Source organism: Alligator sinensis, unplaced genomic scaffold (genome assembly GCF_000455745.1).
Source record: "Alligator sinensis unplaced genomic scaffold, ASM45574v1 scaffold954_1, whole genome shotgun sequence".
In the NCBI taxonomy this organism is placed as follows: Eukaryota; Metazoa; Chordata; order Crocodylia; family Alligatoridae; genus Alligator; species Alligator sinensis.
In genome coordinates this window covers 193,990-206,302 of record NW_005842228.1, presented here as the reverse complement: position 1 = coordinate 206,302, position 12,313 = coordinate 193,990, and the positions used below count along the sequence as shown (strand labels likewise).

The following is a 12,313-nucleotide window of genomic DNA, read 5'->3' as shown; positions in this document are numbered from 1 at the left end:
AGGAACTTCCCACAGCCTTGCCTGGACAGCCCTTCCACGAGATAGGTAAGTTACTGTGTTATTTAAAAAAGTACACCGATGAGTGTGTTTGTGTTTGTCCTTTGAAGTTATTACTGAGATTATACACCATGTGCTAAAATAGTGCTATTGCAGTAGAAATATTGTACGTTAAGCATTTGTCTTTTTACTGTTGTGATTCATTTTCACTATTGGTTCATGCTGAACAGCCGTGACAACAGTACATTCAATCTGAAAATTATTTTTGTTTGAAGATTTTGGACATCGCATCAAGTTGCAGCAAGGGAACTCCTAGGTGCTTCCTGCCATATCTCCTACGAATGGCAGAAGGCGTGATCATGGAATTGAGCATAATGCAAGGGGAGCCCCTTGTTTTATTACACCATTAATTGAATGAATTTGCGATCAGGTCACTACTTAAGATATGATTAACCAGTTAATCACATCTTAATTGTAACTTGTGTTAGGAGGTCTTTGTTCTTTGTGTTAGTTATGTTTTCTTGCCTATTGTGTTAACAAAGAAGAAACTTTTGAACTTGTATAAGCAAGAAAGTTGTACCAGATAAAATATTAAGGTATGAATATAAATAGATTTAGTTAAATTCGGGTAAATATTTGCATGTATACACTATTTTGAGGAGAATGGATTTTAGTTTGGTTTGGATTGGGGTTGGCAACGTATGGCCATTTGGGTTGAATCCAGGCTAGGAAGAGATTGGATCTGGCCCATGAAGGTCTAAACTAGCTTTGGGGCCTACAGTGGTTGCTGGTTACAAGTGGCAGGGCACCATTAGTAAAAAGTTGCTAAACTGTTGTATAGATTTTAGGAAATTGATTTCAGTTAACAGAACTAAACTGTTCTATAAAAATCAGTGTTTGTAGTGGTTTAACTGGAGAATTTTGGATAATGCCTATATTGAAGATCCTAAGACAGGAGTACAAGACTCTCTAACAATTTTAAAGGATTTCAAACAATATAGTAAGACATGCTTTTTCAACAGATGCCATGTTAGACGACAAAATTTAAAAAAATCAGGCTATTTCTAATAGATGACAATATCCATTTCAACTCTGCCTGTATTGTGTTCAAAACCCTTTGGCAAGATTCCATGATGTCAGACTTGCTCTGGGAATGCATTACAGCTTCTGTAGGAGTCAGTTGAAGAAGGAAAGATCTGTATCCTTACATTTGTGGCACCTGTAAAACAAAATAATCTTCTTTTCATTATTCATTGTTTGATTTGTAGAGAGATTTACAGGAGAGGGAGAGAAGCTAGCTATAAGGATCAAGAAGACTGGTGTTCTCTTTGTAATAATTATTTTGTTCAAGGTGTCAGCCGAACATTCATGAAACAGTGAACTTGTAATCCATGCAGCTCTTTTGTTTGATTCTAGACAAGTTGTGGCCTGGCACAGACCCTATTGTGTAGATCTTGAAGAAAGTACCTTCTCCCATCTCCGTTCCTTTCTTGAGCGGTACTGTGATAAAATTAACAGCGACATACCCCCTCTTCCTTTCCCTTCATCAAGGTATATATAAAACAGGCATGTTTAATTTCTTTTTTTTTCCTCTTTGGTACAGCAGTGATGTGTGGTTCTGATGCTGTTTGTTTTTAATTCGTAAAATATTACAGATAGTAACATATTCTGTTTTCTTATATTAACCTGTTTCTGCTTTTCAGGCATGTTTTATTTTTGCAATACAGTAACTTTTACATTAAAAAATTAAAGCTGTACCAGAAACCTCTTTATCTGAAATTTATAAGTGGTAATTAATCTTTTCATTTTAGATTATTCCTTTGTGAAATAAAATTAGTTTTCTGGATGCACATGTACGCACACACACTTACAGTATGTTTCACTCTGTTTGCCTGATCTTCATAATTTCCATTCCTTTTATTGAGTCCTGTTTCAGTGGTTATTTAGCCAATTTATTTTTGGTAGGTTTAAAAAAAATTGGAGTGATAGTCTGTGTACTTTTTTTGGTTCTCAGCTTGAGAACATAAAAAGGTATGTGTACCACTCAATGGACTCTGCTGACTACAAGGATCTTTCTGCTCAATCTATTCTTGTCAGACTCTTAGGGTAGGGAGCCTGATCTGACCCTGAGCATGTTACTAAATATGTTCATTTCTTTTACCTGTTAAATATTTTTTACATGTAATTAAGCATATTTGGCTTTCTTTACTGCCCTGCACCATAAAAAAATACCTGGAAAATGTCACTTTCAGAATGTTTATATATTTTTAAAAAAGGAAAGAAAAGATTATTTTTATGTTTATTTTTATTTTGCACAGTTGTATACTCATCTCAAAATCATGTCAAAATTGAAATGACCACTGAATAGTCTTCCTAGTTTATTCGTTTTGTGTACAGAGTTTGTGTTCCATGGTTTTTTTGTTTTATAAAATTGTACAGTCAGATAGGCAGTGTCTCTCTGAGGAGTTGATTTAAAGTCATGCTAATGATTTCTTCTCTTCATTTAGCTTGTCAAATGTCACAGTAGGACACGCCAGAAATACTGGTGAACTGTACAGGGTGGTAAAAATTGCAGCAGAAAAGTAGTGAGAAGAAAGTTTGATGTACAAGCAAACATTAAGAATGACTCTTCTTTTTTTTCTCTCTCTCTCCTCTTCCCCCTGGCCCTCCTCCCCACTTGCTCCAGGGAGCATCACAGTTTCCTCAAATTGTGCCTGAAGTTGCTTTCTAATCACTTGGCTCTTGCATTAGCGGGAGGAGTAGCAACTAGCATTCTTGGACGTCAGGCAGGCCCACTTCGAAACTTACTGTTCAGGCTTATGGACTCCTCTGTCCCAGACGAAATACAGGAAGTAAGTCATTTAAAATCATCTATCAGTTAGCTGTCTTAAATATGTGGTTATTGTCAAAAGTAGGTGTTCTGTAAAACAACTCCCCAGGGATCTGGAAATCTGGTGGTGGGGGAGTGGTGGTAATTAACACTGCCACCACTCCCCCACTGCCAAATTTCCAAGCTTGGCAGGATCGGGCCCCAGCCATGCTGGCCCTGTGTAGTGGGATTGGGTTTGGGATCAAGATGCAGCCTGTGGACTGACCTGACACAACTCATCTGGCCTTCAGGGCAAAAAGGTTTGGCACCACTGGTATAACTGATACTTGATTTAGCACTTTAAAAAACAAAACAAAACCTCTGAGTTGTAAACAGAGGCTGTTGGTTATGTGATTATTGAGAATTATTATATGTGGGATCCTAGTTTATTTCCAGTCTGCTTTTTAATCATACTTGTAAAGTTGTTTTATATTTTTCCCTTGTTTTGAATGAGTTGCTCTCCTTAATTGGCAACATTATTTTTATCTTAAAACCAAATGGGGGAAATAGAAAATCTATGAGTAACAGAAGTTGTTTTGGGGGATGGGGTAAGACTATACTTCTGATTGTGAAAACCCATAGCAAATGCCAGATTTGTTGACTTGTACAACTGTTGTCATTAGAATGATGAGCTTGCTGCATCAGGCTCCAATCTGTATACTTCCTTATAACTTTTCCACAAATTTATAGAATGAGCTATGGTACAGCAGTTACTTTTGACCAAAATCATGAAATCACCAGATAACTACATAGGGACTTAAGGCACTTGGAGAGCTTCAAATGTTAAGTGCTCCAAAAAGTGAGGATACAGACGTAAGCTGATTAAACATTTCAAGTTGGGCCAGTCCACCTCAAATATGGCCTTGGAAAAACAGGAACAACTTTGAACCACTTCCTGTTGCATTTTTACACTTCAGCATAGTACAATAGGGAATTGCTGAGTTTGGAATCCCATAATCCTTCATTTCCTAGCCATCATTGCTTTGAGGAACTGTCTCTGACTCGAGCTGAAATCCATTGCTCCGAGGTCATCCAACCTGCATGGCATTTGACCTCACCTGTCTATAGTCAGGTATGAAGGCACGCTGCAGCTGGATCTCCAGTCAGGGCACTCAGCATCTCCTGTACTGGAGCAGTCTTGATGTCCATTTGAAGTATGCTGATGGAGCCTGCACCCAGAATGTCAACATCACTGTCTTTAGTTGCATCTGCAAAGTGGTCGAACAACTGGAGGTGGACGGGGGTAATGGACCCCTTTGCTATCTTGGGGTAATATGAATTCTAGCACTCGTTGTGCATGAGCACATTGCCTCTAAAATGGCTGCTTGGGAACATAACTGGCTGGTACCAGTGCTGTACCACAGAAAAAGTACTGAAAACACAGTTTGAGAAGGCACATGATGCCACTTAGGTCTTGTAGGTGACCTGTACTTACTCTGAGTGGGATATCCATCCTTTTGTTTGGGAGCACTGAGCCAAGAGGCTTACCAGCCATCTGGGCATGACCACTCTGATGCTATTGGCATCAGCCGCTCCCACAACTTCACACCAGACCAGTCTGTCAACTTCCTGCCCTACTGTATTCATCTGTGCAGCAGATTCCCCTCCACGTTTCTACCAACTGCACCATTTCCACCCCTGCCAAATCTTGTTCTCCTCTACTGACAAATATCCTCCCATTCCTGTGACCAGCCAGACCTTTCTCCCATCACTCAGAATCCAGCCACTAGGGGACCAGACAGCGCAGATGGCCACCCAGCCACCTGGTAAGTTTAATCATTCCAGCATAGTGACAGCACTCGTGTGTTTTCATACTCCTGGCCCTTCCCAGAGACCCTGGGCATCATTAGGCTGTCCTGGTTGTGGTGGGAGGGCTTCCTGGCAGCGGTGGGGCATGGGAGAGGAGGTACCATGTTAGAATTTTCTGCTTTAGGGCTTGGCAAGACACCATGGGGCTGTCACTAGGGTGATTAACTACTCTCCCCAACCGTAACAGTAAACCAGTTATGCTGAAAGGGAGAGTGATTGAGCTATGTTTTTGGTGGGGGATGAATGGGTAATGCTTTGGGAAGTTCTGCCTGTTCCAGAGTGGTGGTCATGGAGTTATATGATGGTTATCAAATAATTCACCATTGGGTAGCTTAACACTGCTTTGCTCCCTGAATTGGTGAACAATAACCTTTTCTCTTCTCACCTCTCAGTCAGGGAAAGCCTTTCCTATTCCCAGCCCTCCTTCAGTTTCTATTAAGAGGGAGCTGTGGTGAATGCTGACTTCACTTGAGCACTAATTACACTCCCACCCTTGCCAGTTAGTTGGGCTAGCCACTCAGGAGTGGCCAGCAAGTAAGCAAGGGAAAACAAAGTGATGTTGTAAAACCCAGATAACCCCATTCAGAACCTTTGACATGCTTTTGTTTGAACTGTTGGTGCTGTCTGTGGGAAGATCGCTACCACTCGCCTCCTTCTGGTGCTCATTCCCCAGAAAGCTGCAGATGAGTACCCATGCCCCTCTATGGAGGTCTCATGCTTCTTCTCCATGCAAGGCCCCCCAGGATTGTGGGAAAAGAGAGAGATTGTCCATAGAGGGGTGGGAATACAGCAAATAGCCATGGTACTGCTTTTATTTGCTAACATGGGCCATCTCAGCCAGGGCAATTGGATGTTGAGAAAGGAAAGCAGTAATAAAAAATAATGCCCACCAGCAAACCACAGCCCACCCTCATGTCCAGGCCCCAACAGCAGTAGATCACTGTGGTTCACAGCAAGATGACAACTTTTTAGAAGACTGAGCCTAGAGTTAGTTTCATGCAGCACAAAGCGGTAACGCACTGAACCCAGGGAATCCCAACACACAATGCCTTACTCAACTTCCTTCACTCATTCTATTGCCAGGATCGAGAAGCAGGGATGGAGTGAATAGCAAGACAGAATGGGGTGATTTGTATTTTTGACAGCCCAGAACAGAGTCCCAAGGGCAATCCTTGCAGAGCTCTCTGGCTTGCTAAAACAGTTTAAAATGTCATGGGGCCAGATTCTTGGTTGCAGCTGAAGTCCACATCTGTTAGTGTTGCAGCAAGGGGTGGGATCCAGGGTACCCAGTTAGTGTTGGCATGGATTCCCACCCAGATGTACAAGAGATGATGCTCGGTTCATTCGCCTGCCTTTGGCTACTCGAAGAACTTTGGCAGGCAGGCCTTGTAAGGATGGCAGTGGGAGTCTGCAAGTTTGCAGATCTCATAATGAATGAGAGATCCTATGCTCTGCTTGAAGTCTCTGCACAGTTTTTGCTGTATTCCTTCAGCCGAGATAGTCAGTGGTCTTCACTGACTGTTAGTTAGTTGGGGACAGGTACTGGAACTTCCTCTGGAGGTACTGTGTCAGTCAGGGCCTCACATTTAAAGGTAGCCCTCTTCTTTCCATAGAGCCAGCAAAGCAGGCCTCTCCAGGGGGCTAGATATTTGGGCAGGACCATCTTGTTCAGTAATAAGAGACCATATAGAGTGGTGTTGCCCCCCTGCTTCCCTCAACAGTTAGTTGTCTGTGGAGCATGGTCACTTGGAATAGGGCAATTTCCCTATAGAAGAAAGTGTCCTGCAAAATTAGGAATAATGATGGAGAGAATCTGAGGTATAGATCCTGACTAGGGAGCCCCCACCTCCCCACACCTCAAAGAGATATCCATGTCAGTGGACAGGGGAGAATCCCATATAGGGGTCCGCTAGGGATTGTCCACCAGTATACCACAGGGCATCAGGTCCCTGAGCTGGGTTTTGGAGATGAGTGGCTACTGTCCTGGAGCACTGGGAAAAAAGGTGGGAGCCAGGATCATGTTGAGGTGTTCATCACTGTATCTTTACATTGCTGAAGGTTAATAATGGGCTCTTCCCCGCCCCCACCCCTTGCTGTCATTTCAGGGTCAACACCTGCTGCAAATGGAAATACTGCAGTAATGGGCATAGAGGCCCCAAGGTCACCACCCAAGGGTGCAGAGCAGATTCACCTGACATAAGAGGAGAAGATGCAGCAAGGGAGAGTTGTTGGCTGCCCTGGTTGTCATCTTGCTTTCTGATTTCCCACCTCCCATGCCCAGAGTTTCTTCCAGCCCTGGTGGCACGCCTGAAATCAGGGCCACAGTTAAATGATGTGGTTACAGATTCAGATACACCTGAGACATGCCTTTGCATATCCCTTGTGCATCTCCAACTCCCTTCCTTCTTTGATTCCAGCCTTTATCTTTGCAGGAGCTCAAGGTCAAGGACCCTTACTTTCACTGGCGAGTTGGGGTCTGGAGGAACTCAAATCTGTGACAGTTCTGGTCCACTAAGGGCATTGCAACCTTGAACTTATGCCTCCTTTGATTCCTCTGTTCAACATGATGGCATGCTGTCAAAGAACCCTCTCCCCACCTTCCCTCAGGCACCACTTGATTGAGCCTCCATTTTCCCCACCTTTCTTTTGACAAAGTGCCCTGTGTTCTTCCCATCCACAGCCTGTAAAGCGCACTCCCTTGTAGCTAACATAAGTTTTTGGGCTGTTACAACTGTTTGCCACTGTCTTTCAACTCTACAAAGCTATGTAGTAACCATAATTTTTTAATATTTTCTCAATAAAGTTTTTAATCTAAAAAACCTCTTTTGGTTCTCTAAGCAATCATTGGCTGTGCCCTTTGCCTTTTTCAGTTTTCACTCCATTGTGCCCTCTTTTCGCTCTGCAGCTGGCATTGTTGAAGTGGTTTGTCTAGGCATCCTTGACAAGAACATTCTGATGATGGTTGTGCTTTAGGGTCTTGCCACATTCTGACCCTTACACTGCCGAACTTAACTCCTCTGCCCACTCTTCTCCCTTGGCCTCATAGATGTGCAGGATGCAGGCCGAGATCAGCATCAGAGCAGGTAGCACTCTGGCATCCATGTGCATAGCCAGTGTCCCCCTCTGTGTCTTGAAGTGTTTAAAGCTGTACTTAGTGGTCATGTGACAGCTGCTCTACTAGTAGTTGAATGTTTTTTTCCTGGTATCCAAGTACCCAACCTAGAACTTCATGACCTGGAGTGGATGGAGTAGGGTGAGATTATAAATTCTTCCACTTGAGTGCTTGCGCAGAGGGCCACCAGCAATGTCAGGGGCACTTGTTTGGAGTTCCCAAAAACCTTGGCATCACAGACTTTAGCTGACCAGTGGTGGTCATGCGGTTAGTATGTCCCCCAATAGTCCATGATATCCTGCAGCACAACAGAGGAGTAGCCCTTGAGAATTACATGCTTTGGGCAAGAAAGGTTGCAAGTGTAGGGAGGGAAGCTATCTTACAGAAGTAATTCCCAACCCATTTGGAACTTTGTGGTTCAAAACTAACCCTTTTTAAAAATAAGATTATTAAATTTACTTTAGATACCAACAGATATTCAGTGCAGGTGCCATATTGCTTTGGTGAGATACTCAAGCATGGAACAGATTTTTATTTCTGTTTCAACTTATTGTATTCCTGCATGAAACTTAAGAGTTTATCAAGAAACAGTTTCTGTAGCTATAGAAGTCTGAAAAAAATAAGGTAACCTTAAATTTGAAAGCTAGCTTGTTTAATAAAATCTTTCCTTTTGCTAAACCGTATAAAGGCAATGTGGAAGATTGACTTAATCTCTCAAGTGTTTGGTTAAATTTTGAGACTACATTAAATCACTGAAGGATGAAAGTTCTGTTTTAAGAGCAGATCTTGATGCAGCCTTGGCATTACAGCCATTATGACACTTCCATAAATTGAATAGTGTATGATATTGTATAAATAGGTGAAAGGAGGCTATTTCTCAAGGAGGCTAGTAAAGCATGAATTGCAAACCACAGGTGAAAAGCACAATATAATATGTATGTATTTTTGTTTATTTTTAAATGCATAAATGCACCCTTTGAGTTGTCCTTTTTAAGTAGGGACTGACCATCATACTAAATTTGTGATGGTTAATTTAATTAAAGTTTATGGTAGTTTATAAAAGAGAACTTGGATTAAATTTAATTTTCTACTGCATGTAACTATTTTGAGATCAGTCTCTGGAGTCTTGCAGCCAACTTCTTCTCTTCATTTCTGGATTTTTGTTCTGTTTAGTTTTGTTCTGATTCATACCTATATAACCGAGTAGAAATTAACATTCCAGAATTTGTCCAGAAAGCTGCTGATACGAGGAACTGATTAATTCCAGAACCTTAGGTGAAGATTAGAAATTGAACTGACAGTTCTCGTGATCAGAATCAACACATTTACTTCAAGTGTTAGAATGAGTATCAAGCTAAATTGTAGATATGCTGGATCTTTGATTTCAGTTATAGTCATTTTTTTCTAAAAGTGACATTGAATTGATATAAATTATTTTGAAATATACTATTTTTTCCCCCCTACTTTACTTTTAGGTTGTAATTGAAACTTTGTCAGTAGGAGCAACCATGCTACTTCCACCACTGCGAGAAAGAATGGAATTGCTGCATTCTCTTTTACCGCAAGGCCCTGATAGATGGGAGAGCTTATCAAAAGGGCAGGTAAGGCCTTGTTAAATGTATGTAGCTCTTTCCAAGCAGTTGTGTGTATCCTTATGTTAGAGGTTACATCTGGCATAGTTTGGTTAATTACTGTTAAGGATCAAGTTAATTTAACAAATTGGATTAACTTTACCTTAATCTCATTGTCCTGAGTCTTTTTAAAATAATTCTTACAGCGTATAGTGTTTTTTTAATATATATAATTTGGCTTTTGCAACACTACAAGTGAGTAGCTATTACTATCTCTGTTTTTACAGATGGTTACAGAAGATTAATACAGAAAAGTTAGGTAATTTGCATAGTGTCACACAGCAAGTTAATGATTGAATCCAGGGCACTGTTGTCCAATGTGTGTAGGTGGGTAGCGCTTTCCTGCTCCCAGACCTCAGTGGTAATGAGGATGTGTACAGTCATGAATTAGGTGAGTGAGTGTGCTGCAGCAGTGCCCTGGAATGTGCTGCAGGCCAGGCTCTTCCTTCTTGTCTTCAGAAAAAAAGAAAGTTATATTTGATAAGTCGCTATGGAGAAGAGGAATTATACCTGGCAGTGCCTCATTTGTTGGAGCAGTGCAGATCCTGTTGAGACATTCCTTTTGTCTATTTTATCATGAAAATTATTAGAAAGTAGTTCAAGAAGGACTCACTCCTTGGTCCTCACCCGTTTGCTGGAAGGGTAGCATGGCCTGCCATGTCCCCACCAACAGTGTGGACAACATGACCTGGAGGAGAGAGGGGAAGACTGGAGACTACAGCAGCTGTAGAAGTGGTATGGGAATGGCATTTGGGTGGGATGTATGGCCCATAGGCTGCCAGTTGGTTAGCCCTGTGTTAATGCAAGTCTCATTTTAAGTCAAAAGAATTAAACCTGAAGTATCAGTTTTGTCTTTAAGGAAATTTAGAAATGTGGTAAAAATTAGTATATTATGCTGTTCCTGTGAAGCTTGGTAAAAAAAATAATAAATTGATAGCAAATTTCATTTTCAGGAAGCTGAACTGAATCAAGGGACAAGCTGAACATTAATAGAACAGTGTGAATGTTGTGTGGATACCTTTTATCAATTATCTATGTATAATTTATTTACCATATGCTGTGGTGGTACTCAGGGAATTTAACAACATAAATATTGGTTGTGCCCAGAAATTGTCTGAAAATGATTAATAAAGAGTAATCTGTCAATTAAAAGAAGATTATGCTCTGAACTGTATGAGGGGGAAAACATATTTTGGTAGTGAAAAAATGCTGAAACACAAAATTGGCCTTTCTCTACACTTTATGCCTTTAAAAAAATACCTTGTTCAGTGTAATTGTGGTGACTCCTAGGATTTGTCAATGCAGCAGAGTAGGGTAGAGATGCTTAAACTAAGTTTAAACAAGCTAGCTTGTATATTGGAAGCAGTGTGTCTTTGATGGCACAGAACTGCATGAATTGTTTTACCTTGCTAAGAAATGGCTAGTTTGGGTACCTCTGCACCTAGCTCTGCAGTATACGCTTTTACATAAGCTTTTGTACCTCTTCCCCAATGCTGCCTTTCATCTTAATGGCTTCTAATAATAAAAACACTAACTACATAATTGCCATATTCACTCAAATCTAAGACATCTTTGAATTTAAGGCGACCCCCCCCCAATATTCTAGATATGGAAAATTATAACAAATGTATAAATTTTTCATGTCTAGAATCTAATTATTGGAGGATTGTCTTGGATTTGTACTTCCTGCCACTGCAACAGGTCAGGCAGCCATCTGGGGGCAGGTGGTGGGGTGTCAAGTACCCTGACTGTTGCCCCTTTGCCCCCTGCAGTGCTTACTCCGTTTCCTGGTCTTCAGTAGGGCATGAGCCAGAGAGTAAGTGGTGAGAGAGGGATGGGGGCAGGCAGTAGCTGGGGGGCAGGTGGCACTGGGCAGAGGCAACAGCTGTGGAGGCAACAGCTATGGCTCAGACTCTTAACCCAAGTGCCAGTTGATACAAACATAGTGAAGTTTTTCTGCTTGCGCATCATTTATTCTCTTTTTAGTGAAACAGAGCCCAAGAATTTTATCTGCATAGACACAGCTTGCTGTCTGTATCTTTTAAGGTTGATAGATTAGATTTGCAGAAGGCCTTTAGTCTGCAACCTGACCTGTCTACTCCAATCATGACTACATTGAATTGAACAGCTCTAACCAGGGCTGTCCAGCTGGTGGTCTGTGGGCTCGATGGTGCCCCTGAAGCATTAACCACTGATCCTCAGGCTCCTGATTCAGGCACTGCTTCCTCCACTGTTTCAGCTGCTTTCTCTGGGCTCCCCACATTCCTCCTTCAGTTTCCATTTCCTGCCACTGCTCCTGGGAATGAGGTGGGGCAAGGGCAGCCCATAGGGTAGAGAGAGACCACAGCTGGGGACCCAGGAACCCCACACACCACAGGAATAGCAGAATGGTGTAGTACAAGGAGCGCTGCTGCATTAAGGGGTTGACTGTGCAGCCTGCAGTCCATAGAGCATGTGGTTGAAAGGGTTTATGGCCTTCACAGCGTGGCTAGTGGGGGGCTATGATCCCTGGTCACTCAAAAGTTAGACAGTTTTGTTCTGAATTATCCTAGTTACTGTTAGACTGTTTCTAGTACAGTATATTTATTACCTAGGTTTGACAGTCAGCAGTAAAAACTCGTACCAGCTTTTTGTTGGTAACTGGTTATATCACCCTGTAGGGCTGTGCAAAGCTTCAGTCCCTGATTCGATTCAGTGGAGGTTCGGCCGAATTTGGTGGACGAATCTTCGACTCTGAATTGAATCAGAGGACCCTTTAATCTCTCCTAATCGAATCGGAACCCTCCGAATTGATTTGGAAAGATTCGGACGTAGATGCAGCCTTACATGTTTTTTCTACGTACCTCTAGGTAGCAGGTGGCTCATGAGTGCTGTAACGCTGGGGCTCATGGAGAG

General features: G+C 41.9%; 1 protein-coding gene across 1 annotated transcript in view; it reads left to right on the top strand.

The window, feature by feature from the left end:
* Window positions 1-12,313, top strand: part of HERC1 (HECT and RLD domain containing E3 ubiquitin protein ligase family member 1) — a 145,165-nt gene that overhangs the window by 23,525 nt on the left and 109,327 nt on the right. The window contains exons 9-12 of the mRNA XM_006027209.2: window positions 1-45; window positions 1,414-1,548; window positions 2,684-2,849; window positions 9,263-9,388. The exon at window positions 1-45 is cut by the window's left edge and continues 154 nt beyond it. Of these exons, the coding sequence (XP_006027271.1) occupies window positions 1-45; window positions 1,414-1,548; window positions 2,684-2,849; window positions 9,263-9,388 (472 nt within the window). The remainder of the gene's footprint in view (window positions 46-1,413; window positions 1,549-2,683; window positions 2,850-9,262; window positions 9,389-12,313) is intronic.